Source organism: Citrus sinensis, chromosome 8 (genome assembly GCF_022201045.2).
Source record: "Citrus sinensis cultivar Valencia sweet orange chromosome 8, DVS_A1.0, whole genome shotgun sequence".
In the NCBI taxonomy this organism is placed as follows: Eukaryota; Viridiplantae; Streptophyta; class Magnoliopsida; order Sapindales; family Rutaceae; genus Citrus; species Citrus sinensis.
Window position 1 is genome coordinate 6,388,806 of NC_068563.1, and position 27,262 is coordinate 6,416,067.

General features: G+C 36.6%; 2 protein-coding genes across 6 annotated transcripts in view; both read left to right on the forward strand.

Annotated features, from left to right (window-relative positions):
- The window catches only part of LOC127899440 (putative pentatricopeptide repeat-containing protein At1g12700, mitochondrial), a 40,447-nt gene extending 37,391 nt beyond the window's left edge, over nt 1-3,056 (forward strand). Inside the window, exon 3 of one of the 3 annotated variants that reach the window (XM_052432965.1) lies at nt 1,265-3,056. In XM_052432965.1, the coding sequence (XP_052288925.1) occupies nt 1,265-2,581 (1,317 nt within the window). In that variant the 3' untranslated portion in view covers nt 2,582-3,056. Of the gene's footprint in view, nt 1-1,188 lie in introns of all 3 variants that reach the window. The other 2 variants (XM_052432966.1, XM_052432964.1) reach the window with 2 other exon arrangements.
- The window catches only part of LOC107174920 (putative pentatricopeptide repeat-containing protein At1g12700, mitochondrial), a 156,233-nt gene that overhangs the window by 100,893 nt on the left and 28,078 nt on the right, over nt 1-27,262 (forward strand). The window contains exons 1-2 of one of the 3 annotated variants that reach the window (XM_052432963.1): nt 23,312-23,649; nt 23,967-25,097. The exons of 1 other annotated variant lie outside the window; for it this stretch is intronic. In XM_052432963.1, coding sequence (XP_052288923.1) covers nt 23,412-23,649; nt 23,967-25,097 — 1,369 coding nt within the window. In that variant the 5' untranslated portion in view covers nt 23,312-23,411. Of the gene's footprint in view, nt 1-23,311; nt 23,650-23,966; nt 25,098-27,262 lie in introns of those variants that run through there. One more of the 3 variants, XM_052432951.1, reaches the window with a different exon arrangement.

Genomic DNA, 27,262 nt, shown 5'->3' on the forward strand with positions numbered 1-27,262 from the left:
CCTTAATTTATAATTTATATTAGTCGCTCATTAAAAAAAATAGAATTACCTCATAAAATGATAAAATAAAAACAAACACAAATGACAATACTAGTTGCTTTATAAGGATAATCCAGTCCTTTCGGCACCAAATTACTGGTTAAATTATTTTAAATATTATAAATTATTTTTAGATTGAGTGACGAAGGATCATTTTAATACTCATGGCCATTTAATCTATCTAAACATGATATTTTGAGTAGACTTATGTTTGCTTAGGAGGCTGATGTAAAAAAAGTGGCACTTTTATTCAACTGAATAAATTTCACAATTTAAATTAGAAAACGATAAAATTCCATAATTAACTATTATTTGAACTAATTGAATCGGGAGCCATCATTTGTAGCGGCCCCAAAAGCATAACATTATTGTGAGTAATGTATCCTACTTGCAAAATAAACGGCAGAAGGCGGTTTGGGGACGGATTATCGAGGTATTTGTTAATATCCGGAAATGGAAAGAAAAGGGCAAATAAAATTTTAACTTATTATTATTATTAAAGATTAGACAAATAAAGGAGCTGTTTGAGTGTAAATCTCAAATCAAACCGTACCCATCGCAAGTAATGCATGTGCACATAAAATTCTATTTTGGTAATTCTTTTCTTCTTCTTTAACCCCAAATAATCAAAAGCTCTCCAATGGCTTTCGTATCCACAACTCGTTCACTTCATTTTACTTCAATTTCAATATCAGCTCTTAGATTTAATTTCTCATCTTCGTTCCCTCATACCGGAAAACCCAAATCTTCAATTTCGGAAAATGAACCCTCGTATCCGACCACAACAGCTAAACTGAAGGAGTCGCTACGACGGACGGTCAAAGACCGAGCCTCACTCGAAAAATTCCTCAGAGAAAGGTTCAAATCATCCGGTGAAGGTGATATTACTACTATTACTCCTAATGAAGCCTTTTGTATCTTTGATTACTTGCTCAATATGCGCCCTTCTCCCCCTCCTCTCACTTCCTTCAATATTTTGTTTGGTTGTCTTGCTAAGACTAAACATTATGATACTCTCCTTTCACTCTTCAAGAGACTCAATTCAACTGGGTTGTTTCCAGATCTTTATACTTATAATATCTTGATTAACTGCTTTTGCAAAATGGGTCGAGTTTCTCATGGTTTTGTTGTTCTTGGGAGGATCCTCAGGTCTTGTTTTACTCCAGATGCTGTGACCTTTAATTCTTTGATTAAAGGTTTGTGTGCGGAGAGTAGCATAATGGAGGCTGCCGCATTGTTTACGAAACTTAGAGTGTTTGGTTGTGAGCCTAATGTCATTACGTACAGTACTTTAATTAATGGATTGTGTCGAACTGGCCATACAATTGTTGCTCTAAATTTATTTGAAGAGATGGCTAATGGAAATGGGGAATTTGGTGTTGTTTGTGAGCCAAACACTGTTACATACACTACTATTATAGATGGTCTTTGTAAGGAAGGTTTTGTGGACAAGGCCAAGGAACTGTTTCTGCAGATGAAGGATAACAATATTAACCCTAACGTGGTTACCTATACCTCTGTGATTCGTGGTTTTTGTTATGCTAATGATTGGAATGAGACCAAGTGTTTGCTAATTGAGATGATGGACCAAGGGGTACAGCCTAATGTTGTGACTTTCAATGTCATCATGGATGAGCTCTGCAAGAATGGAAAGATGGATGAGGCAAGTCGGTTGTTGGACCTGATGATTCAGTTTGGTGTGCGTCCAAATGCTTTTGTCTATAACACATTAATGGACGGGTTTTGCTTGACAGGTAGAGTTAATCGTGCGGAGGAACTATTTGTTTCTATGGAGAGTATGGGTTGCAAACATACTGTTTTTAGTTACAGTATTTTGATAAATGGTTACTGCAAGAATAAGGAAATAGAGGGAGCGTTAACCCTTTATAGCGAAATGCTCTCTAAAGGAATTAAGCCAGATGTTGTTATATATAACACCTTGTTTATTGGCCTTTTTGAAATACACCAGGTTGAGCGTGCTTTCAAGCTGTTTGATGAGATGCAATGTGATGGCGTGGCAGCTGATACCTGGGCATATAGAACCTTTATTGATGGGCTCTGCAAGAATGGTTATATTGTAGAGGCAGTTGAACTATTTCGTACTTTGAGAATTCTCAAGTGTGAACTTGATATTCGAGCCTACAACTGCCTCATTGATGGATTATGTAAATCCGGCAGACTCGAAATTGCATGGGAACTATTTCGTAGTTTGCCTCGTGTAGGCCTAATGGCAGATGTTGTAACATATAACATCATGATCCATGGGCTTTGTAATGATGGGCAAATGGACAAGGCACGTGGTTTATTTCTTGATATGGAAGCAAAGGGTTTGGAACCCAATTTTGTCATATTTAATACGCTTATGCTGGGTTTCATCCGCTGTAATGAGACATCAAAAGTTATTGAACTCCTTCACAGAATGGATAAGAGAAATGTAATGCCAGACGCATCTATACTCTCAATTGTTGTGGACTTGCTTGTTAAGAATGAAATTAGTTTAAACTCGATTCCACAATTCCAGAGACACAAGTCAATGAGCTGAATGCTGATTTACTTGCATGTTTTTTCTGCCTAAAATCTGGATCTGGAGAATCCCATTCTTATTACAACACGTGAAGTATTGTTGCGTAGTGATGGCATGTCCCAGGTTCTGTTCATGGATTCTGTTTGCAGATATGGATGACTCATCAGTTAAGTTTCAAAGTCTGGCAACTTTTTGTTGTAAAATTGCTTTTTATTATTCAGGTCATATGTTTTCCTTCTATAATGCATCTTTTTCATTAGCTGGAAGTGCAAAGTTTTTATGCTCTTTCTGTATGACCACTTTTTCTTCTCTAAATAGATAAAATGGCATTTAGTTTTTCGTTTGTGAGGCTACTAGGTTTATGCTCAAACTTTCTGTTAGTTAAATTGATTGTCTTTGATATCTAGCACTTCTAGTTGTACTAATTTGTACTTCTGAGTATATGGGATTGCCGACTGTAATGGGAATTGATGCCAAATTAATTATGCATCAAGTTTTTCAGCGTGTTCATCTTTTATTTCTGTTAACATTTTGGCTTTGGACATGCTGGATTGTTTTTGGTTTCAGTGATACAAAACATCTAACTAATTGTCCAAAGTTCTTCATTCCTTGTGACATAGCATTCAATTGAATGGTGACTCATGAATCATGATTGTGTGTTTTGGTATTTGTATACTATGTATTGGCAAGACAAAGTTTGTTGAAACTGAGAAACTTTTCTCCGCCTTCCATTCTTGTTTCATATTCTTATGCTAACAAATCTTGATCATGATGAGTCTCCTCTTTTCTTTACAACCCACATATAAAGTCTTGGCCATAAGCCTCAAGGCCTATTGGCTATTACAGCAGTGAGTTCACTCTCAGGAATCAGATCTTTCAAATTCGAGGAAATTTGAAAAAATTGCAAATGTCTACAAAGCAAATGGTCTAAAGGTCCTTTTTGTTATCACTCACACAACATTACTCGAGTATCTACGTTTTACAGTTGGTTCTGTTGTGAAACAGCATTTCTGATTATTATAGAAGACAATTCTTCGAAGCATGTATTTGAGATGCGTGTAGAGCCTTTGGAATTAAATGATTAATTCGCTTTAATTTCCAGCCATAGTTCTATGCAGGCTAGTTAATCCCCTTTTTTGTTACCCCCCTCTTTTTCCTTTTTGCTATGGATTGTGTTTCCTTGTTTTTCTACTTTTACTTGCGTTGACAACTTGAGCTTGCTGTCTTGTGGTTTTAGAACCTTCCTAAGTAAGCGTGCAAATGACAATGAAGAATTGAAGATGGTGAAGGGTTTACTAGTCATTTTCTTTTTTAAAGCAATGCGTTTTATGCGGCAATCTTATTGATCTACGTTGGGAAAAAATTTAACTGATTTTGAAGGTCCTTAAAGATCGTCCATCTTGGTTCTGGCATTGTTACAGCCTTGAAGTTTGCAAAACGTTTCCTGCTGGATAAATTGAACTTGTACACACACATGTGAACCAAAAGAAAAATGATATATGTATCGAAACACTTTTAAATAGAGAAAAGTTTGTCTGGATAGCCTGGTTTTGAATCGATTTTAACAGAAAACGAGCTTCAAGCATGTGCTCCAACTACTCTGGCATGACATTGGCGATTGCCCTACATTTTTTTTAACTACTTTTGGTAATCTTTTTTGGTTTATGCTTTGCAGTAATAAAATGTTAATCCTTTCTTCTCATGAATGTTTTCTTGAACTGAAATGTTAATCATTTCTTCACGTTGAAGCATAAAACTACCATAGGCCCAGGGCCGCAATATATGGAAGAAAATGCTTGTTTAGTAGGACCCTTTAATTAGGATATTAGCCACTCAATTTGGAGATCTTATGGACCAACAATCTATCTGAAACGTCACATTCACATGTTTGATTGAAAGGGGAATTAAGGAATTCAAGTGGCTCAGAAAGGCAACCGACTCTACCCAACAATGGCAGAAAGAACATGAAAGAAAGAAGATCACATGAATCAATCAAAACCAAATGATAAAATTACTGATGCCCCTCCATGTCATTCAAGAAATGGATAAAATAGGAATACAAGTTCATGTTAGGATTATGTATTAAAAATAAAAATAAGAATGCATCATTATATATATGTGTAAGTAGACAAAGCATTGATCTCTGGGGATTAGCTAGCCTTTAACAATCAGTGGTGTTCCCAGTACCGGGGTGACAGATTGTGTATTTGTCTCTGAATCTGGGGCATATCTAAAAAGCTAAAAGATTTACTTTCTATCTTCAAGAACAAGAGCATACCATTATGATCTGATTTAATCTAGTCCACTAACTTGGCTTTTTTTTTTTTTTTTAATTTATATACCATTTTGTGCTATCCATCTACATTGACAAGACATATTGCACAGTTTATCCTGAAAATCATCCAACACCAAGTTTCAATATCTTGGAGGATAATCACCTTCTTTTACCTATATACTTAGCTTTAAAGAAAATTATGTTATTTCATTAGAGTTATTTTCATGATTAGCATTACCATTTCAAGTCAAATGTAGCTCAATAATCTATAATAGTATATCGGTTCCTTGTTTATCAATTCTCTCTCTCCATTTCAGGTTTCATTCGGACCAAGTATTCCCTTTCTCATGTGTACGAGATGTCAAGCTTGGCAAGTTAAAAAGAAAATGAATAGTCATTTTCAATCAGTCTAGAACTTTCTCTAGGGGCAACTGGACCCCCAACTTCTCAATCTATTTTGTGTTTGGTGTGTGTAGAACTTTCTTGGCATGTTTTATCAGCCCTTCCTCTGGGTCATTTTGTAAGACGGGTTACACCAGCTAAACACATGGGAAGGTCATGTAGACTGGATGAATAAAGCTGCCCTGAGAGACCGTCATGGCGGCATGCTTTGCTGCTTGTTTTGTCTTGGGTTGGTCTATTTTTTCCATTACTAAAGCACATTTTTCACCGTTTTCTCACATGCTTACCATAATGTAAAAACCTTAGCTGCTGCGACATGACATGAGAGTATCACACTAGATGTTTGGGGGAAAAATAAGAAAGATAGCAGAACGCCACGTGTCGACGAATGGAAGAACTTCAGTGCAATCCGAGGTACCCGACATGATTAGAGGTACCCCGCACGATTAGAGGTACCTGCCATGATTTGAGGTACCCGGCACGGTCAGAGGTACCCCACATAACTCCAGAATAACTCGAGGTATCTCGCATAGACTGGGCTACCCCGTATAATTCAAGGTACCCGGAATAACTCCAGCATAATTCAAGGTACCCGACCTGATTAGAGGTACCCGGCGTGATTAGAGGTACCCGGCCTGATTAGAGGTACCCCGCATGATTAGAGGTACTCGGCGTAATTAGAGGTACCCGGCTTGAGTAGAGGTACCCCGCATAATTAGAGGTACCCTGCGTGATTAGAGGTACCCCGCATGATTAGAGGTACCCGGTGTAATTAGAGGTACCCGGCTTGATTAGAGGTACCCCGCATGATTAGAGGTACCCTGCGTGATTAGAGGTATCCGACCTGATTAGAGGTACCCCGCATGATTAGAAGTACCCGGCGTGATTAGAGGTACCCCGCATGATTAGAGGTACCCGGCGTAATTAGAGGTCCCCGGCTTGATTAGAGGTACCCCGCCCAATTAGAGGTACCCGGCGTAATTAGAAGTATCCTGCTTAATTAGAGGTACCCCGCGTAATTAAAGATACCCCACACAAATAGAGGTACCCCACACAAATAGAGGTACCCCGCACAATTAGAGGTACCCCACATAAATTGAGGTACCCCACGTAACTCGAGGTACCTGGCAGATCAGATGCAAGAGAATCCTCCGAAAATATCCGCCATGAGAAACGTCTCCACCTCTTAAAAGATATTATTCGATTTTGTCAGAATTAGGAATCAAGAACGTCGTACAAAAAGGGGGGGACAGCCGACCTGCTACCTCTGCCAAAAGTGAAGGACATTGTCTCAAGGACAGTGGTCCTCAGCCGCCTACCCGACAGTTACAGCAGAGGTACCCTGGACCACTCTCTAGCGCGCGCCACGTTTCTAAAGGATGAGATACACCGCGAACATGCACATAACTGCCCAAAAATCATAAAAATGTAAAAAGACGTTAGCCAAAAAGGGTACGCCACGTGGCAGCTGAGGTACTCCATATATAAAGGTGCCTAGGTTTCATTCTCCACCATGTTCTCACTCACCATGAACACTCACACTCTAAAAAATAGGTTTTCTTCAACCTTAAACCATAATTTACAGAGGGCTAGCTAGCTCTCTTTGCCATAAAAGCTTGAGTTTGCTAACTTGAGCGTCGGAGTGTGAACACCGGGGTACCCCGGCTTCACTTCTAACCTCTATTTCACTGTTTTGCAGGCGTGATTTGGAAGGACACCTCTCTTGTTTTTTACCTTCCACCATTGTTACCACTCTCTCTCCCCTTCTCACCTCCCCCGAATTTCAGATACACCGCACCGCACACAACAAACTAGTGAGGTACCCCATCTCCCCCAAAAACATAAATTCATTGTTTAAGATAGATTTTGGATTTTCCTACCCCAAAATCAGTTGAAAACAATTGGCGCCGTCTGTGGGGAGTCGCACAAAAAGCCTCCACCACGGTTACCAAACTAGTTGTTGTGTGTACTCTAATACATGGCACCCGACGTACCTCCCGAAGGTTTAATGGGGGATCCTATAAGGATGAGAGATGACAGCAGCAGTGAAGGTAGTGATCCTGCAAGAAGGGTAGCCCGCATCAGCAAGGGTAAGGGTATCAAGCAATCGACGGGTGTTCGCCAAGAAGAAAAACCTATTTCGCACAAGCGTTTTGAGGATCTTGCCCACGCAATACTTAGGGCGGTCGGATCTCGGGCACCCGAAAGTTCACTAACACCAGTGACGCTAGAAGCTCCACCGCCTCAAACGGACGACCAAGCTATGGTCAGAAGAGGGGTACCCGAGGCCAGCAAGCCAAAGCATAGGCCATCGGGTACCCGTTCTAAGTTTCAAACCGTGGGCTCCCGCGACGAGCGTTCCACCGCCTCTTGCAATTCCCGCAGCAACCAGGGTATGAGGCGTGCAAAGCGTACCCACGAGGATCTCCGTGAGAAGTTAAACGCCAAAAAGGCTTCTCAAATGGCGGCGACATCATCGGGTACCCCGAGGGTACCCCTCGAACTTGTGGAAAAAATGGAGAACCTGGAAGCCCAAGTGAAGCTCCTCTCCGAGAAGCAAAACATCACAGCTGCTCCAACGCCAATGACCTACCAATCGCCATTTACTATGGAGATTCGGAAGGCAGCTCTCCCCGAGGCGTTCGCCATGCCTCAGATACCCCAATACTCGGGTACCACTGATCCCTCGGAGCATACTGAGTTATACCGCGACCAAATGCTTATCAAGGGTGTAGATGAGAGCGCTATGTGTAGGATGTTTACACACACTCACGGGCCCCGCGAAGTCATGGTTTCGCTCTTTGAAAGCGGGTAGCATATCTTTCTTACACCAATTGCTATCCAAATTTACTAAAGAGTTTTCCTACGCCTCCACTCAAGATAGGGTAGCCTCCAAACTTGCCTTTATCAAGCAAGGGGAAGCCGAGACTTTGGCGTAGTATGTGAGTCGTTTCCACCAAGAGGTGCTGCAAACCGGAGCATTCGGAAACCAATACACATTGACCCATTTTGAGAAAAATTTACGGTTGGGCAAGTTATGGCGTTCTTTTCAAAAGAAGCGCCCACTTTCATATGGGGAAGCCCGTTCCCGGGCGTTGCAGCAAGTGGAGATGGATGAGAAATGTCATTTGAAGCGCCAAGAAGATAAAGTCGAGGTCACAAAGAATAAGGAGAAGCCAAAGAGGACGGAAGCCCCAATACCAAGGGTACCCCAAATGCGGAGCCCTCCACAGGTTGCCTCGCGGGGATGAGTGTTTAACACTCAGAGTATCTCACGGGTACCCCAACCTCCAAGATCGTCACCACAAGAGCAGCAAGAGCCACCACCGAGGCCTCGGTGGTAGGGTACCCCATAACTAGTTACTCTAGAGTTATGCGGGGTACCCCATGGGGACCAGATTAAGCCCGTTCTCGGGCGTTGCAGCAAGTGGAGATGGATGAGAAATGTCATTTGAAGCACCAAGAAGATAAGGTCGAGGTCACAACGAATAAGAAGAAGCCGAAGAGGACGAAAGCCCCAATACCAAGGGTATCCCAAATGCGGAGCCCTCCACGGGTTGCCCCGCGGGGACGAGTGTTTAACACTTAGGGTATCTCACGGGTACCCCAACCTCCAAGATCGCCACCACCAGAGCAACAAGAGCCACTACCGAGGCCTCGGTGGTAGGGTACCCCATAACTAGTTACTCTAGAGTTATGCGGGGGTACCCTACGGGGAACAAATTAAGCCCAAATGTGAATTGGAGGCACCTTTGGATCCTCGAATACCCAAAGATGAAAAACGGGGTACCCCGGTTGAAGACTCGGTTTTAGTCTCGATTTGGGCCACCAATCCAACAAAGAAAAGTCATACTACTAGTAAAAGTATTGTTTATTATGATGCAAGAGGGTATCCAGAGATCACCTTACTCCAGGGTACCCGAGGTACCTGACCTATCTCCAATTATGATAATCTACTCAACATCAGAGTTGCCTTTATCATTATTTGTTCGCCATATTTGATTCCAGCGAATGGTGGATCATGAGGTTTTCGACTATATCGCATAAGGGTAGGCGAGTAGCTACCTTTATCTCAATCTATGTTGTCTATTTGATTCCAGCGAATGGTGGATCATGAGGTTTTCGACCATATCGCATAAGGGTAGGCGAGCAGCCACCTTCATATTTATTTATGTTGTTTATTTTATTCCATGCGAATGGTGGATCATGAGTTTTCGACCATCTCGCATAAGAGTAGACGAGTAGCTACCTTCATCTCAATCTATATTGTCTATTTGATTCCAGCGAATGGTGGATCATGAGGTTTTCGACCATCTCGCATAAGGGTAGGCGAGCAGCTACCTTCATCTCAATCTATGTTGTCTATTTGATTCCAGCGAATGGTGGATCATGAGGTTTTCGACCATATCGCATAAGGGTAGGTGAGCAGCCACCTTTATCTTTATTTATGTTGTCTATTTTATTCCATGCGAATGGTGGATCATGAGTTTTCGACCATCTCGCATAAGGGTAGGCGAGCAGCTACCTTCATCTCAATTTATATTGTCTATTTGATTCCATGCGAATGGTGGATCATGAGGTTTTCGACCATCTTGCATAAGGGTAGGCGAGCAGCTACCTTCATCTCAATCTATGTTGTCTATTTGATTCTAGCGAATGGTGGATCATGAGGTTTTCGACCATCTTGCATAAGGGTAGGCGAGCAGCTACCTTCATCTCAATCTATGTTGTCTATTTGATTCTAGCGAAGGGTGGATCATGAGGTTTTCGACCATATCGCATAAGGGTAGGTGAGCAGCCACCTTTATCTTTATTTATGTTGTCTATTTTATTCCATGCGAATGGTGGATCATGAGTTTTCGACCATCTCGCATAAGGGTAGGCGAGCAGCTACCTTCATCTCAATTTATATTGTCTATTTGATTCCATGCGAATGGTGGATCATGAGGTTTTCGACCATCTTGCATAAGGGTAGGCGAGCAGCTACCTTCATCTCAATCTATGTTGTCTATTTGATTCTAGCGAATGGTGGATCATGAGGTTTTCGACCATCTTGCATAAGGGTAGGCGAGCAGCTACCTTCATCTCAATCTATGTTGTCTATTTGATTCTAGCGAATGGTGGATCATGAGGTTTTCGACCATCTTGCATAAGGGTAGGCGAGCAGCTACCTTCATCTCAATCTATGTTGTTTATTTGGTTCTAGCGAATGATGGATCATGAGGTTTTCGACCATATCGCATAAGGGTAGGCGAGCAGCCACCTTTATCTCATGGACCAACAATTTATCTAGAATGTCACATTCACATATTTGATTGAAAAAGGAATTAAGGAATTTCATGTGGCCCGGAAAGGCAACCAATTATACCCGGCAATGGCAGAAGACATTATAGATTATCGATTATTGAGTTAAATATGAATGGTGGGATTTCATGTGGCCTAAAAAGTTAAACATGAATGTTCTACATAAGGTGATCTGTAACTCGAAGTTCAACAAAAAGTTTTAAAACTAGATATTATAATGGTGGGATTTTGTCTTTTATCTCTTGTTTCTCTTCCCTTAATCGTTTCTTGGCATGTTTTATCAGCTCTTCCTTTGGGTCATTTTGTAGGACGGGCTACACCAGCTAAACACATGGAAAGGTTATGTAGACTGGACTCTGGAGGAATAAACCTGCCTTGAGAGGCCGTCATGGTGGCATGCTTTGCTGCTTGTTTTGTCTTGGGTCAGTCTATTTTTCATATTACTAAGGCATATTTCCACCGTTTTCTCACATGCTTACCAGAATGTAAAAACCTTAACTGCTGCAAATGATTAAACATTTACACTTTATAGTAAAAAAAATTACATATTAAGAGAAATATTATATTTGCATGTTGATGTGAATTAGCACTAGAAACATGAGGCTTGCTAATTAGAATTGTTATATTGTCGAACTCAACTGTGGAGGTACTGGAGAATCCAGTATATCTGGCCAATGCAAGCAACCTTGTGTTGTATCTTTCAAAGTTTATGCGTTTTTCACCATCCAGCTCTGCAAACATAGTTACCAATTTCATGGGTTCCTCTTTGCTCTACTTGGTGGCTTTTTACTCTTTACTCTTTCATTCGCAAGGAGCTGGATGATGGCTGGAAATAAGGAGATTCTCTTTTTTTACCCCAACAATTCTTGTATGTGTATACTATCATATATCATAAAATAGAAATTTATGTATGTCAAAATGAAATCGATCGAAAAAAAAAAAAAAAAAGATCTCGCGTTACTGCTGCTTACACACCCCCATGCCGCAGCTGCTATTAATTCCGTTTGGCGCACCAGCATTACATCTTCTAGCTGTTCTTTCTTCCTTGAGTTGATTTGGTTCCTCGTTCTAGGCTTCAAGTTAATGTCGTCTTCAGCCATTCTAGAGTCGCTTACTTCTGATCTGGCTGTTGCTGTCTCTATCTCCTTCTTCATTAATTGCCATCAGCCGCATAAGGGAATGATGTAAGTTTATGTTTACGATTCCTAATGGTGATGAATAAGACATGGCGTAAGAGATGTTGTTAACTGAATTTATTATGTTTTCTAGGATCATATGCAATACAAATATATTTCTTGTATAATTGTTGTTTGTATATTGTATTTCAATCGGGCATGGCTATCTTTGTCTTACTCTTGTACATTTCTATTACTTTAGATAATTATTAAGGCGTAGATGGCTTTCACGGATAAATAATAAGCCATTTTAGGAGCTTTTCGTGTAAAAATATAGAACCTATATTGTTGAAATGTCGAGTATATTTAGTAGTTGATATTTGTTTATATTTTTACATTAATCTGGGATGAGATTTGAACTTTATAACCGAAATTGAATCTAAACCAAAATTAAGATAAGAATATTCAAACTAAATCGATCCAAAATGCAAACCTAAACCAAATTGAGCTAAATTAAATTTGATTTAGTTTGGTTTGGGTTTACTCTCTAAACCTGATTGGATTGACTTCTCCAACCCAATTAAGTTTTAGCCCAAATTGAAACCTAAACAACTTGAACCGAAACCCGATTTTCCCACCCTTATGATACAAACCCATCCAAAAACTAACGCAAGCCTAATCAATTTAATCTCCAAGATTAAATAGAAGCGCTACCCAATGCTCAATGAAAACATGAACCTTAGTATGTGAGGACGCTACAATCAGTTATGGATGATTTGATTATAAGTTAAGAGTTTGAATGACACGGAAATTTGATAAATTCAAAGAGTTTGTTTAAGAATAAAAAAGAATTAACTCTCTCACCAATTGCATCAAAATTTATTTGTCTTTGTTTATTAGATGCGAGTACATTATATAGGATTGGTTACAAAAATTTTTAGAAATAAATCCTAAACCGAAATCAAATCGGAATCCTAATCTAATGCAAATTAGAAAAGAATTTTAATTAAATCAGAATCCTAATCAAAGCAGGTAGGAAAGAATCTAAATCGAGTCAAAATTATAATCTAAGTAAATAGGAAAGAATCTAAATAAAATCATAATCCTAATCGGTTTAAATAAATTACACCAATTAAAATAAAAACTCAACAATTAAAAGAGAAATAACTTATTGTTTCTCCACCAGCCTCATCCAGAAACGGGAAAGTATTCAAAAAGAAAAGTAGTATATTTTTCAAATGGAAAAGTATCTGAAAAAGAAAAATAAGATATTTTCCCACCGTAATGTGCAAGCCAACTTCCTATTTTATGGAAGTGATTATTTGGAAACTTTAAGAGCCGTAATCATGCATTTATCACGTGCAATTCCTCCAATAGGCCTCCATAAATTTGATTGAGCCTCAATTACTTGAATAAACCCATTAAACGCTTCTTTAAATTTGTTTGTTCGAGCTCTAGTGACAGGTCCGACGATAACTTGAATAGGATCTAAATATATCTCATCCCACGTGCTTGTGAAAGTTTTGTCCTCAATCTCATCATTTTACTTCCTTAATCTCGACCCAATCTTTAACATTTTTTCATGCTAGCTTGACTTTACTATGACTGCCTTGAGATTTTCAACTGGTTTTTATCTCCCTTTCTTGAAATCTCTTTAAGTGCCAAGTTATCTACGTGGCTTTTTTAGTCGCGAACACATAATAGCACCTAACAATTCTCTAGTGACCCTTTACAACTTTCGCCACACTATTTACTCATTCTTTGAGTGCCATGTAATGGTTAGACATCATGGACTTGCAAATCCTCATAAAGGGTCTTCCAAAAATTATTTGATATGGGCTGTCTTCCTCGACTATTATAAAAAATCCGGCATGATGGTCTTATTAAATGGTCTGGAGCCGATCGTTACTAGCAGCTCTAGGCATTAAATTTCCTCTTCTATATCCTTTCAAAGAACTGTTGGTGTGCTTGTTGGGTAAAAATTCAAATTCTATAGGTGTCAATGTGTAAGTGTACACAACAAGTAATAGAATGATAAGTATTCAAGATCATCTCCACAGGGGTTGAAGTTACGGAAATTACTACAACAACCTTAACAATTCTACTTGAAGTGAAAGTAGATTGATCAATTAAACTAATAAGCTACCTAATAAAATGCAATAAGTAAATATGCAGAAAAGCAAACTCTCAGGTCAAACACAAAAATAAAATCAATAGGAATGAAGTAGTTGAGTGACTAAACTCTCTTAATGAAATTGATTATTTCTTGCAAATTTCGATTCAGTTGCTGCAGCATCTGCTACAGCACTGGGCAGAATCCTCATGCATCATCAGCTGTCGCATGTTGGATGTCTTATATCTATATGTAACCTAACAATGACCAATTGTTATGCCAACATAATATATAACATTACACATTTGGGTTCTATTTACCCTATAAGGTGAATCCCTACATCTAGTTCATCACTAATTTTAGATTAAGTATGACCCTTTTTGGAATCAAGTTGAACTCAATCTAGGAACTCAATCTAAAACTAAATATTGTTCTGATATGTTCTACTAAGATATGTCATTTTGTGGCTCTTTCCTAGCTTGTACTATTAAATGGGTGGTCAGCCAAAATAATGACTTTAAATAAATACTATCACAACAAAATGTTATAGCAAACATGCAGCCAGGGACGTAGCCATGATTTTGATCAAGTTGGGGCACATTTAAAATAAAAAATGACTTGAATGCGCGATTGCTCGTGTGGTAAGTGTGGGCCCCACAAACTCCAAATGGGAGCTTGCCACATGTATAATCGTGCTCCTTATAGAGTGTCTCTGCATGCATCTAATTAAAACGCTATTAAAATATAATACACTTCTAAAAATTTAGATGGCAATATATAACATTACAACTATAATATTCATTGATAATAAATTTACTTAGTATAATTGTTCTCAGTGAAAACTCCTCAATGAGATTTTATGAGTTGAAAATAATGCATTATCAATATAAGCAAAAATATATTTTTCAATATACAAGACTAGATTATAACTTAATTTGCTCTTAAAATCTTTTAATAATAACAAAAAATATTTATATATTGCAACACACAAAACAAAATGAATGCTAGATAAAATTCTAGATTTTAGAACTAGACAAAAGATTAATCAGAAAATTAAAAATTAGAATTGATTAGACTTACAACTTATGGTTCAATATCGAAAGACCAACTATTTGATTTTGCTTGAATAGAAAACAAAACGATTAAAGACTGGTCCATTAACCATTTTACTAACATTTTGTTGTGATTGTTTTTCATTTTAATATTTGTTCTTGTGTCTTTAATCGAGTTTCATGAAATGTTAATAACTAATTAAATTATTTATAATTAGAAATTTAAACTAGGGACAATATGAAATATTTTAAAATTACTAGAGCCAGTTTCAAATTTTACAATTCAGCTGGGGTATTTTTCATAAATAACAAATAAAATAAAATTTTTTAGTACAATTATAAAAAAAAAATTGAAAAGCCAGCAGGGGCATGTGCCCCAACTCGTCCCATGCTGGCTCCGTCTCTACATGCAGCAACATATAAATTCAGTTAAGGAGCCATTAAAGTTGTTTATCACTCAACCACAAGGAATATTAGTTCATGATTTTCAAAACGAAACTAAACAACAAAGTTTCAGCCGGCAAATACATTCTCATGTCAAAGAATAAAAATAAATCAAAATAAGAATAAGAAAGACTGAATTCCAATTGATTCCAGCAAACTTCTCCACTGATGCAGTCTTGATTCTTGCTCTTGAAATCTATTTTTCCTTGTTTCTTATCTATTTATGATCTTGGTTGACGGCCTCCTTTTTTCTTTTGTACATGTGCCTCTGTTATAGTCCAAAATTAGGGTAAACGGAAGTTCAGAGCGCGTATCTTCCCGATTAGGAAATTGCAGATTGCAATCCGTTAAGTATCTTGCGCGAAATCTTCTCCGTTATTGTTCCCGGATTGCTACATCACGGTTTGCTACAGCAATAGCTACAGTATATGCACTGTTCCAAATTTACTCCAATTCTTCTATAGCTGTATTCTTTTATCCTTTTTGCAAACCCATTGCTACAACATCATTCCCATGAAAATTTAGCTTCGGATTACCTACAATTATGCATATGTTTTAAAGACACAATTATTAGAAATCAAGCAAATTTTATTAAACTTAAACTAAAATGAATGTTAATGTAAGCTATCATTAAATGCACTAAAACACATCAATTACCCTCTAAGTAATCTTGATTTAAGTCTAAAAGTATTATGATAATCTTATTTCATAGAGTTATCAATGCTCTAACTTCAAGTTGCACAAATCTATAAGGATTCTTATGAATTCTTTGCTCATTATATTAGCTTTTAACACTAAAACATCTTCATGCAAGTATAGTATCCCTTCCACATCGTATTATGTCCAAATGATTGGAACTTGCTTGGTTCTTGCTCATTTTGTCAATGAAGCATTGAAGAGAATATCATGACTTGTTATTGCATACCTTTTGTAGTACTTCTAGGCTTTGTTAGAGTTATTTACTAGAGTTGGCCCTCTTACAATAACTCTAGCTACTGGTTCTTCAAAACTCATATCACTAGTATTCTTTTTTGTTGTATGCACTGTTGATCTGTCATTGGATAAGAACTGTCAATATACTTATTCAAATAATAATTTCTTACCAGAACTTCTACTTGTTTTTTTAAGTCGTGACACTGTGGTTTGGTGTCGCCATGGGTGTTATTCATCAGCATTATCCTATCTCTTAGGAAATTTTGGCAAGTAAGGACTAATGAAGGTAGGTTTTGGTTTTGGTTTAGTTGACCTTGTATTTTGAGTTGGGTTAACTTGGTTCATTATAGTGAGGATGGCTATCAACTAGTTATATCATTTCAAGTAGCTCTATTTAGAGGGGGATGGGGTTAATTTCTTTTTACATAGTATGAGAGATAAGAGTGGCCAAAATCGAATTTAGATTGGATTTGGATCAATTTGATCAGATATTAAATTTTTCGGATTGACTAAAAAAACTCATCTGAATGTACTCGAACTTGAATCTAATATGAATATATTTGGATCGGAAGAATAATTTGGCTTCAGTTAGATTTGGATCGGTTTGGTAAATCTAAAATTTAATTTTAATTTACAGGTCACTATACTCAATGGATAAGACATAATTTGTATATCTTTGTAATAAACATTCAATTTTGATATTCAACTACATAGATAGAAGAAAAATAAGTCATTTACATTACAATTATGGTGCATATCACTGAAAATTATCATGATAATTCATATTTTTCCAAACAAAATGAAAAGAAACCATAATTTAAACAACATAATAAGCAAATAGAATTTCTAAAGAAAAGGAAAAAAAGTAGATGTAAGCTAGAAAAAGAGAAATCATGTATTAGAGAAGAAAAGAGCATTTTTACACAAAAACAACTAACACCATAACTAATAAAAAAATCTCATATTCATTTTCCAATTTTCTCATAAGCTTACGCAACTCTTCCTCTTCTACTCTTCAAAATCATTTGCCAATTTTCTCATAAGGTGATCTCTGGTCTTTTGATGAGAAAATTACTTGAGTAACTTACGACTGCTTAGGTTTGGGATTTTGGGGAAAACAAGTTAGGTTTACACATTACAAACTTCACTAGTCAAATAGTCGAATTACATCCGAATTAGATTTGATCCGATTATAATCTCATCGGATTGGGTTGTTTCTATTTAATCAAATTACAACAATAGTCCATATTCAATTTGAATATGTTTGGATTGAATCAAATCCAATCAATCTAAATCCAATCCGATGCTGACCCTTATGGGAATAAATAGCCGTCCTTATTATGACTGCTCTACTCACTGATGGTTTGTCATGATGCCTAACTAGTCCACTTATTTTTTAGATCTCCTTTCATTTTGTTTTAACTCCTCAAGTTACTCGTCTCTAACTCTTGCTGCTTTTTCCTCTTTGATTTCAATATCCACCTTCACCTAGTCATCAGCAGCCGAATAAGAGTTTATTATTGGGTTCCTTAAGTTATACCACAATTGCCCTATCTTTACTCCCTCTTTTAATCCCTTCAAGGCCTGAAGATGATTGAAAGCTCCATGGTCAAGGATTGCTTTGTGATATCTCTTGAAAAATCTCTTAGAGTTTGATTTTCTTCTTACTCAAGCCTCATTGGCTCTATCATGTCATCCTCTGGTGTTATTGTTCCTAAAAAATGTTCAGCAAAGTCTCCATGCAATTGATCAGAAGTTCTGATGCTTCCCTATGGCAATTTGCGATACCAATCATGTGCATGCTATTCTAATGTCAATGGAAACACTCCACACCACTGTAGTGGTGTCAAACCATGTTTTCTAGTCATCTCATTAAATCGTTCTATATGCATAAAGGGTAACTCTTTCTGGAATATTTGAGGTTTAAAACTAATCCCTTGATATTGTTGAGCTCATGATTTTTGCTGAGAGCAAGATTCATTATCCATAATTATTCTCCAGCTCAGTGCTCTTTCAATCCTATACTTCTTCAATAATTCGTGCTAACCTATGCACCTTATCTTCTAATTTCCCAACGCGACTTGGGTTCTACACCCTTATCTACTTGCAGTCAGCGTTCTGTTTATTCCATAGATTTTCACCGAAGTACGTTTTGGTTGCTCTCCAAAAAAAAAAAAAGAAAGAAATCACCTAATACTTTTGGGGCAAGGCAAGCTTCCAAATAACATTGCAAATGATTTGGTGAAAAAGCTTTCATCTATTCCGGTAACTTAGAAGCACTTTAATTCGATTCTCTCTTAAGAGTCCTATCACTTTAGGATGATTTTTAAGTAAAATCCTTGTATAAATTATATTTTTGTTAATATAACAAACACTAAATATTTATGACCTGAAAGATAGTTGTTGAATGGAGATCGTTTCACACAAAAAAGTATTTAAAAAGGATGTGGTATTGTAATATTAAATAATTTTTTGTAGTGATATAAGAGTATCACACTAGTTTTTTTTTTTTTTTTGCATTACAAAAAATTGAAAATAAGATCTAAGTAATTTCAAGAATAAATTAGCAATATTAGGAACAAGTTTTACAAAAAGCTTCTGGGACATGTCATACAAATTTGTTATATAAGAAAGTCTCTACTAGATCTTCTTTCCACATTACAAAAATTAGAAATGAGATCTAAATCGACCAATTATAAATTTTATAGTGAGTGGGTCCTATATGAAAACAAGGTTTTTTTTTTATTATAGTGTAGTCAATTATCAGCCATCTACCCTAAGTTTATTTTATATTAAAAAATACTAGGAAGATTTAATTTGTTTAGTTTTTTACTTTAATTTTATAATTTGTATTAGTTGTCTACTAAAAAGATAGAATTATCCTTACTAAATGACAAAATAGAAACAAATACAAATAAAAACTATGGTCATTTTGTAAGGGTAATTCTATCTTTTTAGCATCAAATTGCATATTAAACTATTTTAAGTACTTAAAATAATATAAGTTCTTTATCAAATAAATAAAATTTTAAACTATGTATTTACCAAATATTTTAAAATCATAGCTCCTCTACTACATCTCCAAATAAATTCTTAAAATCATAAATAACTAAATTAATGGGGTTTTAAAAGGACTCTCCGGACTTTGCATGATTTCTTTATGTGTAGGTGCTGGGTGATCATGTTGGTTCCTATAGGTACCATCAGCTGCACTTTTTGTTATTGGTGAAAAAAAACTTTTTGGGTACAATTTGTGAATTTGTATAACGTGCGGTATTAAACATTTGAAACATGCACAGACAGTAATCTAATCAATAATTAAAAAAAAATTGTATAAAATACATATGTCGTAGGCAACTCGGATCCTTTTCTTTATAATTCCATATCATGTGATTATCAAAAAACTTCTTGAGATTTTTAAATTTTGTAATTGCACTATCCTTGAATTATCAAAAGACTCTTGATAATGTTCTTCTTCTTAAAGATGCCCTTAATCCGTAAATGGTCCAATAATTAGTTCATAAAATGAATTTATTACTTTAGACAAGTCTCAAATATGCATACCTCTTATAACTCCGTATTGCATAATTCCCTACTTAAATACATTTGTTTCCTTTCTCTAAATTTTAGAATGGCCTTGTCTACTAAATTTCCTCTTTAAATTTGACTGTGAACTGGGAATTTCGCCAAAATTTCCACCCCATCTTACTCTCTGAAATATGTCATCCACGTTACTATAGCAAATTTAACATCTAGGATACTGAAACATTTTTTTTTTTAATTTTCAAATCTTTAGCTGTTGAAAATAGGTCTTTAGCTGCTCACCAAGAGAAAATTTTCATCTAAAACTTTTTTTGATAAGGCAAGCTTCCAAATAACATCCAAATGGTTTGGTGAAGGTTTTTCACCTTTTTCGATAATCCAAAAGCACCTTATTTATAGTTCTCTCTTAACAGTTTTATTACCTCAGGTTCTCTCTTTATTAAGTAGAACGTCATATATATTAATTTGTTGTTAATATAAATAAAAACTAAGTAGTTGTTTGTTTTTTCAACTTAACGAAAAATTTTCATTCATTAAATTATTATCCCAAACTTTTTAGCTTTTTACTTAATCTAAAAAGTATGAATAATATCATTAAAAGATATTTTCCAAAATATCTCTATCTAATTAATTAATTTTCATCGTTACCCGAATAAAATTTAATAATTAGTATTATTACTCATCTCTATAACTTATGATAATATAGTGGTAGACTATTACTATTTTTACCATCTTATTTTCTTCAAATTAGAATTATTTATCTTCATAATTTTTTAATGACTATTCTTAGTATAAAAACATCATAAATTATAATAAAATTGATTGACATATACTAATTTAGAATATTAAAAGGTTGTGTTCAATTGAAAATGATTTATTTTATGATGATATATTATCTTTTATATGTTCTTTGAAATGTTTATTATTTGATTAACATTTACAATATATTAGGGCACAAATGTAGAAATACTAATTTTTAGATTTTTTTAAAGTTAAAAGATAAACAACTTAATAGTTATTTTTAACGATTCAAATAAAAAAACAAACATAGAATTAAGATTTAGACATTCAACTCCACTCAAAATTCAGACTAATTCACACATATTTAGATTTTAGACAAGAAACATATGCCACCTAAATGTTTATGATTTAAAATTATTTAATAATCATGGCACATTTAACCTATTTAAACATGAAATCTTGTGTAGACTTATGTTTAAGCAGGAGGATAACGTGAGAAAATTGACACATTAATTTACAATTTGTAGGCCAACTGAATAATTTTTGTTTGTTTTTTTGTTTTTGATAATAAAACAAGCCTCGCAAGAGCTTAGGTTTTTAGCCAACTGAATAAATTTCCCCACCCAAATTAGAAACAATAAAATCTAATAATTATGAGCCCATCAGACAAACGGTGAGACATCATATTGTTAATACCTACTCGTAAAATTAACGGGATTATCAAGGTATTGTTAATACCTTCTGTATCGGTAATTCTTTTTTTCACAACTGAATAAATTTCACAATTTAAATTAGAAAAGGATAAAATTTAATAATTAACTATTTTTTGAACTAATTCAATCGGGAGCCATTATTTGTAGGCGGTAGCGGTCCCAAAAGCATAACATTATTGTGAGTAATGTATCCTACTTACAAAGGGTTATTTTCAGGGACCTCCCCTGAGGTTTAGTGTATTTACAGTCGGATAGGAAGTATGCATGTAATTACAGGGACCTCCCCTGACGTTAGTATTCAAATACGTATGGCATCAGTATGTAAGGGTAAATGTGTAAAAATATACTTAAAATTAAAAACAAATCAAAAGTGAGATGATTTTGTTGATTCGGCCCTTTCACAGCCCTTCAAATGAGCCAACATCATCGGGACCCTCACCGCTCTCGACGCCGAAGTCCGCTGGTGGTCCTGCAATATCTTCTCAACCCAAGACCACGTGGCCGCCGCCATCGCACGTAACTCCGCCTTCGTCTTCGCTTGGAAGGGCGAGACCCTCTAGGAGTACTGGTAGAGTACTGGTGGTGCACGGAGAAAGCTCTAGACTGGGGTCCTGACGGCAGCCCAGATCTCATCATTGACGACGGTGGTACGCCACGTTGTTTATCCACGAGAGAGTCAAAGCTGAGGAGATGTATGAGAAGACCCGGAAGCTACTCGACCTGGCCTCCACCGACAACGCCGAGTTTCAGATTGGTTGTACCAGATGCAAGAAAATGGAACCCTCTTGTTCCCTGCCATCAATGTCAATGACTCTGTCACCAATAGCAAGGTAATTTACTTTGATTTGCTTCAGATCTCAAATTTATTTTATTTTATTTTATACCATCAATTCATTAAATGTTTGAAATATTGGAAGAAATTAAATACTAATGTTTGATAATGCAATGGGGGAAACAGTTTGATGACTTGTATGGATGCCGCCACTCGCTCCCAGATGGTTTGATGAGAGCTACTGATGTTATGATTGCCGGAAAGGTTGCTGTTGTTTGCTGTTATGGTGATGTTGGCAATGGTTGTGCTGCTACTTTGAAGCAAGCCGGTGCTTGTGTAATTGTAACTGAGATTGATCTGTACTAGGGTGTTAGGTTTAAATTTGTAGGAGTGTGTTTGGGTGGTGGGAAAGTTGGAGGAAAGAAACAGATTGGTTTCAATTGATTGAAGACCATTTGGGATTTGAATATAGTTATGGATGGGGCTGTGTGGATCATTTTGTATTTGATGCAGTTTTTAAGTTTTGCTTGCTTTTTCCTCATGAGGGCTTCGGCATCATCTACGGATCTTCTGGGTTTCAGAGACTGGATTGGCAACTTTATCTCCCGAAAACGCCTCGTGAAAAATTTCATGTTCTTGGCAATCAACACTATTATCACTGTCAATACCGCCTCAGCCATTTACGAAGAAGAAAATGGGATGTTGATCAAACCCGTCATCAAGAATAAGGCAGCATTATTCAAGGGTCCTCTGATTACATCCATTTATGCTCTTCTTTTGAATTCACTTGCTTTGGTTGGATTGTTTTACTCTGTCTATCAACATCTATGTAATACAGTTCAGCTTCTTCAAAAAAAAAAAAAGTTTTGCTTGCTTTGCTGCATCTTGTTATCCTATTGTTTACTGATGAATGATTAAAAAATGTTTTTGTTTGGAGGTCAAGAAAAAGCGAGAGGAAGCGAGAGAAAATTTCAATGAAAACGGTGAACCAGTCTAAAAAATAACTTATTATTTTGAGGGGAAGGGTACTTTTGTAATTTTAACGGTCCACTAACAGTCAAACTAATTGGATACTAACGGCAGGGGAGGTGCTTGTAATTGCATGCATACTTTCTATCTGACTGTAAATACACTAAACCTCAGGGGAGGTCCCTGAAAATAACCCTACTTACAAAATAAACGGCAGAATGCGGTTTGGGGACGGATTATCGAGGTATTTGTTAATATTCGGAAATTTCCCAAAGAAAAGGTCAAATAAAATTTTAACTTATTATTATTATTATTATTTTTAAAGATTGTAACTCAGATGAATAGACAAATAAAGGAGCTAAAGGCCACTTGGCGGCTTCACTAGGAGCTGTTTGAGTTTCTATTGGTAAAATTCTATTTTGGTAATTCTCTTCTTCTTCTTTTTCAACCCCAAATAATCAAAAGCTCTCCAATGGCTTTCGTATCCACAACTCGTCCATTTCATTTTACTTCAATTTCAGTATCAGCTCTTAGATGTAATTTCTCATCTTCGTTCCCTCATACCAGAAAACCCACATCTTCAATTTCGGAAAATGAACCCTCGTGTCCGACTACAACAGCTAAACTGAAGGAGTCGCTACGGCTGACAGTTAAAGACCGAGCCTCACTCGAAAAATTCCTCAAAGAAAGGTGCAAATCATCAGGTCAAGGTGATATTAATCTTATTACTCCTAATGAAGCCTTGTGTATTTTTTATTACATGCTCCGTATGCACCCTTCTCCGCCTCCTGTCTGTTCCTTCAATATTTTGTTTGGTTGTCTTGCTAAGAATAAACATTATGATACTGTACTTTCACTCTTCAAGAGACTCAATTCAATTGGGTTGTTTCCAGATCTTTATACTTATAGTATCTTGATTAACTGCTTTTGCAAAATGGGTCGAGTTTCTCCTGGTTTTGTTGTTCTTGGAAAATCCTCAGGTCTTGTTTTACTCCAAATGCTGTAACCTTTAATTCTTTGATTAAAGGTTTGTGTGCGGAGAGTAGAATCATGGAGGCTGCCGCATTGTTTACGAAACTCAAAGCGTTTGGTTGTGAGCCTAATGTCATTACGTACAGTACTTTAATTAATGGATTGTGTCGAACTGGCCATACAATTGCTGCTCTAAATTTATTTGAAGAGATGGCTAATGGAAATGGGGAATTTGGTGTCGTTTGTAAGCCAGACACTGTTACATACAACACTATCATTGATGGTCTTTGTAAGGAAGGTTTCGTGTACAAGGCCAAGGAACTGTTTCTGCAGATGAAGGATAACAATATTAACCCTAACGTGGTTACCTATACCTCTGTGATTCGTGGTTTTTGTTATGCTAATGATTGGAATGAGACCAAGTGTTTGCTAATTGAGATGATGGACCAAGGGGTACAGCCTAATGTTGTGACTTTCAATGTCATCATGGATGAGCTCTGCAAGAATGGAAAGATGGATGAGGCAAGTCGGTTGTTGGACCTGATGATTCAGATTGGTGTGCGTCCAAACACTTTTGTCTATAACACATTCATGGATGGGTTTTGCTTGACGGGTAGAGTTAATCGTGCGAAGGAACTATTTGTTTCTATGGAGAGTAACGGGTGCATGCATGATGTTGTTAGTTACAACACATTAATAAATGGGTACTGCAAGACTAAGGATGTAGAGGAAGCTTTAAATCTTTATAGGAAAATGCTGTCTAAAGGAATTAGGCCAACAGTTGTTACATATAGCACCTTGTTTCTTGGCCTTTTTGAAGTACACCAGGTTGAGCATGCTTTAAAACTGTTTGATGAGATGCAGCATAATGATGTGGCAGCCGATACATATATATACAATACCTTTATTGACGGGCTCTGCAAGAATGGTTTTGTTCTAGAGGCACTGGAATTATTCCGTGCTATAAGAAATAGCAAGTATGAACTTGATATCATATCCTACAACTGCCTCATTGATGGATTGTGTAAAATAGGCAAACTGGAAACTGCTTGGGAACTGTTTCAAAGTGTGTCTCGTGTAGGCCTATTGCCAAATGTTGTAACATATAACATCATGATCCATGGGCTTTGTAATGATGGGCAAATGGACAAGGCACATGATTTGTTTCTTGATATGGAAGCAAAAGGTGTGGAACCCGATTGTGTCATATTTAATACAATTATGCTGGGTTTCATCCGCAATAATGAGACATCAAAAGTTATTGAACTCCTTCACAGAATGGATAAGAGAAATGTAATGCCAGACGCATCTATACTTTCAATTGTTGTGGACTTGCTTGTAAAGAATGAAATTAGCTTAAACTCGATTCCACAATTCAAGAGTCAATGAGTTTAATGCTGATTACTTGCATGTTTTTTTCTGCCTAAAATCTGGATCTGGAGAATCCTATTCTTATTACAACATGTAAAGGAGTGTTGTCTAATGTTGGCATGTTCCTAGGTTCTGTCCATGGATTCTGTTTGCAGACATGGCTAACTTCTTGTTCAACAGATAAGTTTTAAAGTCTTTCAACTTTACGTTGTAAAATAACTTTTTTATTATTCAATTCATGAGTTTTCTTCTATAGCACATCCTTCTCATTAGCTGGAAGTGCAAATTTTTTAGGCTTTTCCTGTATGGCCTCTTTTTCTGCTCTAAATAAAATGGCATTTTATTTCCCTCCTGTGAGGGTACAACGTTTATGTTTAAACTTTCTGTTAGTTAAATTGGTTGTCTTTGATATAGGGAACTTCCAGTTGAACTGATTTGTAATTTGAGTATATGAGATTACCAACTGTAATGGGAATTGATGCCAAATTAATTATGTCATCAGGTTTTCCAATCAGTGTTCATCATTTATTTCTGTTAACAATTAATAGCACAGCTTGTCTTCGCAGCTTCATTGGTTCCTCTCAAAAAAGTAATGCCAGATGCATCTATAGTTTCAATCGTTGTGGACTTGTAAAGAATGAAATTAGTCTGAACTCACTTCAGTCATTTCCTGTTCAAGAGCAGCAGGGGGAAGTTGATGAGTCAAATGTCAAGTTGTTGGAGCATGTGCTTTCAGCCTAAAACCCTGATCTGCAGCATCTCAATCATGTTACAAAAGGACATGTCGCCTGGTGACACCATGTTCTCTACGGCACTGTTAATGGATCCTGATTGTTCTTGTGATCTGGAGAGTCTCATTCATAATACAGATCCTGATCAGGACGAGCTAGCATATGTGATCACCAACTCTACATGGTTGTTGATGCCAAATTAAATATGGTATCATGTTTTTCAACTTGTTATTTTCTATAATCCTTCCTTTGAATGGCCACAAGAAACTGTAAAATCACCCTTTGTCTTGTTCCCTCTTAATGATCGATCACTTTGGGAGCTAATGAATTAGTTGCACCTTGTCACTTTATTGGTGATTGATTGTCATTTGTGCTTTGAATTCACAGCATATTTTACCCTTGATGTACTATTTCCATAATCACCTTTGAGGGCTGCTAGTATGTATAATTGAAAAACCTTATATAAATTCTAAGCATTTTTATTTAACTTGTTGTAAACCTCCAGTGTGTGTCTCTTCTGTGAAATGATTCATTCTCTGTGCTGCTAGGACCTAGGCTTATGACTCTTCTGTGAAATGATTTACCCTCACCTGCACACAGACATTTATCCCAATCAAGAAATCTTCAAACAATGTGAAAAAAATTGCTTGAAACACGACGCAGACTTAACCGATTAAAATGTCCCTACTGTGAGGAAAGATGCTATACAACTGACTCGGAAAATGTAAAATCGATAACGTACGTCCAAGATGATTAACTAGAAACACAGTTCAAAACTTGGGCTGTTTTTGGCTGCCCGGCCTTCAGAAGTCAATATTTATATGAACTTTTGAGGAGAAATTATACTAAAGGTTCAGAAGTCAATATTTATATGAACTTCAGAAGTCAATATTTTGGCTGCCCGGCCTTCAGAAGTCAATATTTAAAAATTTGGGGAAATTACCGATTAAAATGTCCGTACTGTAAGGAAGGATGCTATACAACTGACTCGGAAAATGTAAAATGGACAACGTACGCCCAAGATGATCAACCAGAAAGTAAGAGATTAGGATCACCAGTCAGTCAGATTTGGATAGAAAGTGAGAGATTGCTATTGCCGTGCCATTGCTTCAATCCTAAATGCTTTCATCTCCCTGAAAAGTATACAAATATAAGGGTTAAAACAGAATAGATGAAACCATATTGAGGAACTCAACTGAGATAGATGATAAATGAAAACTAACCAACCTTCAGCGCAAAACTCGTACAT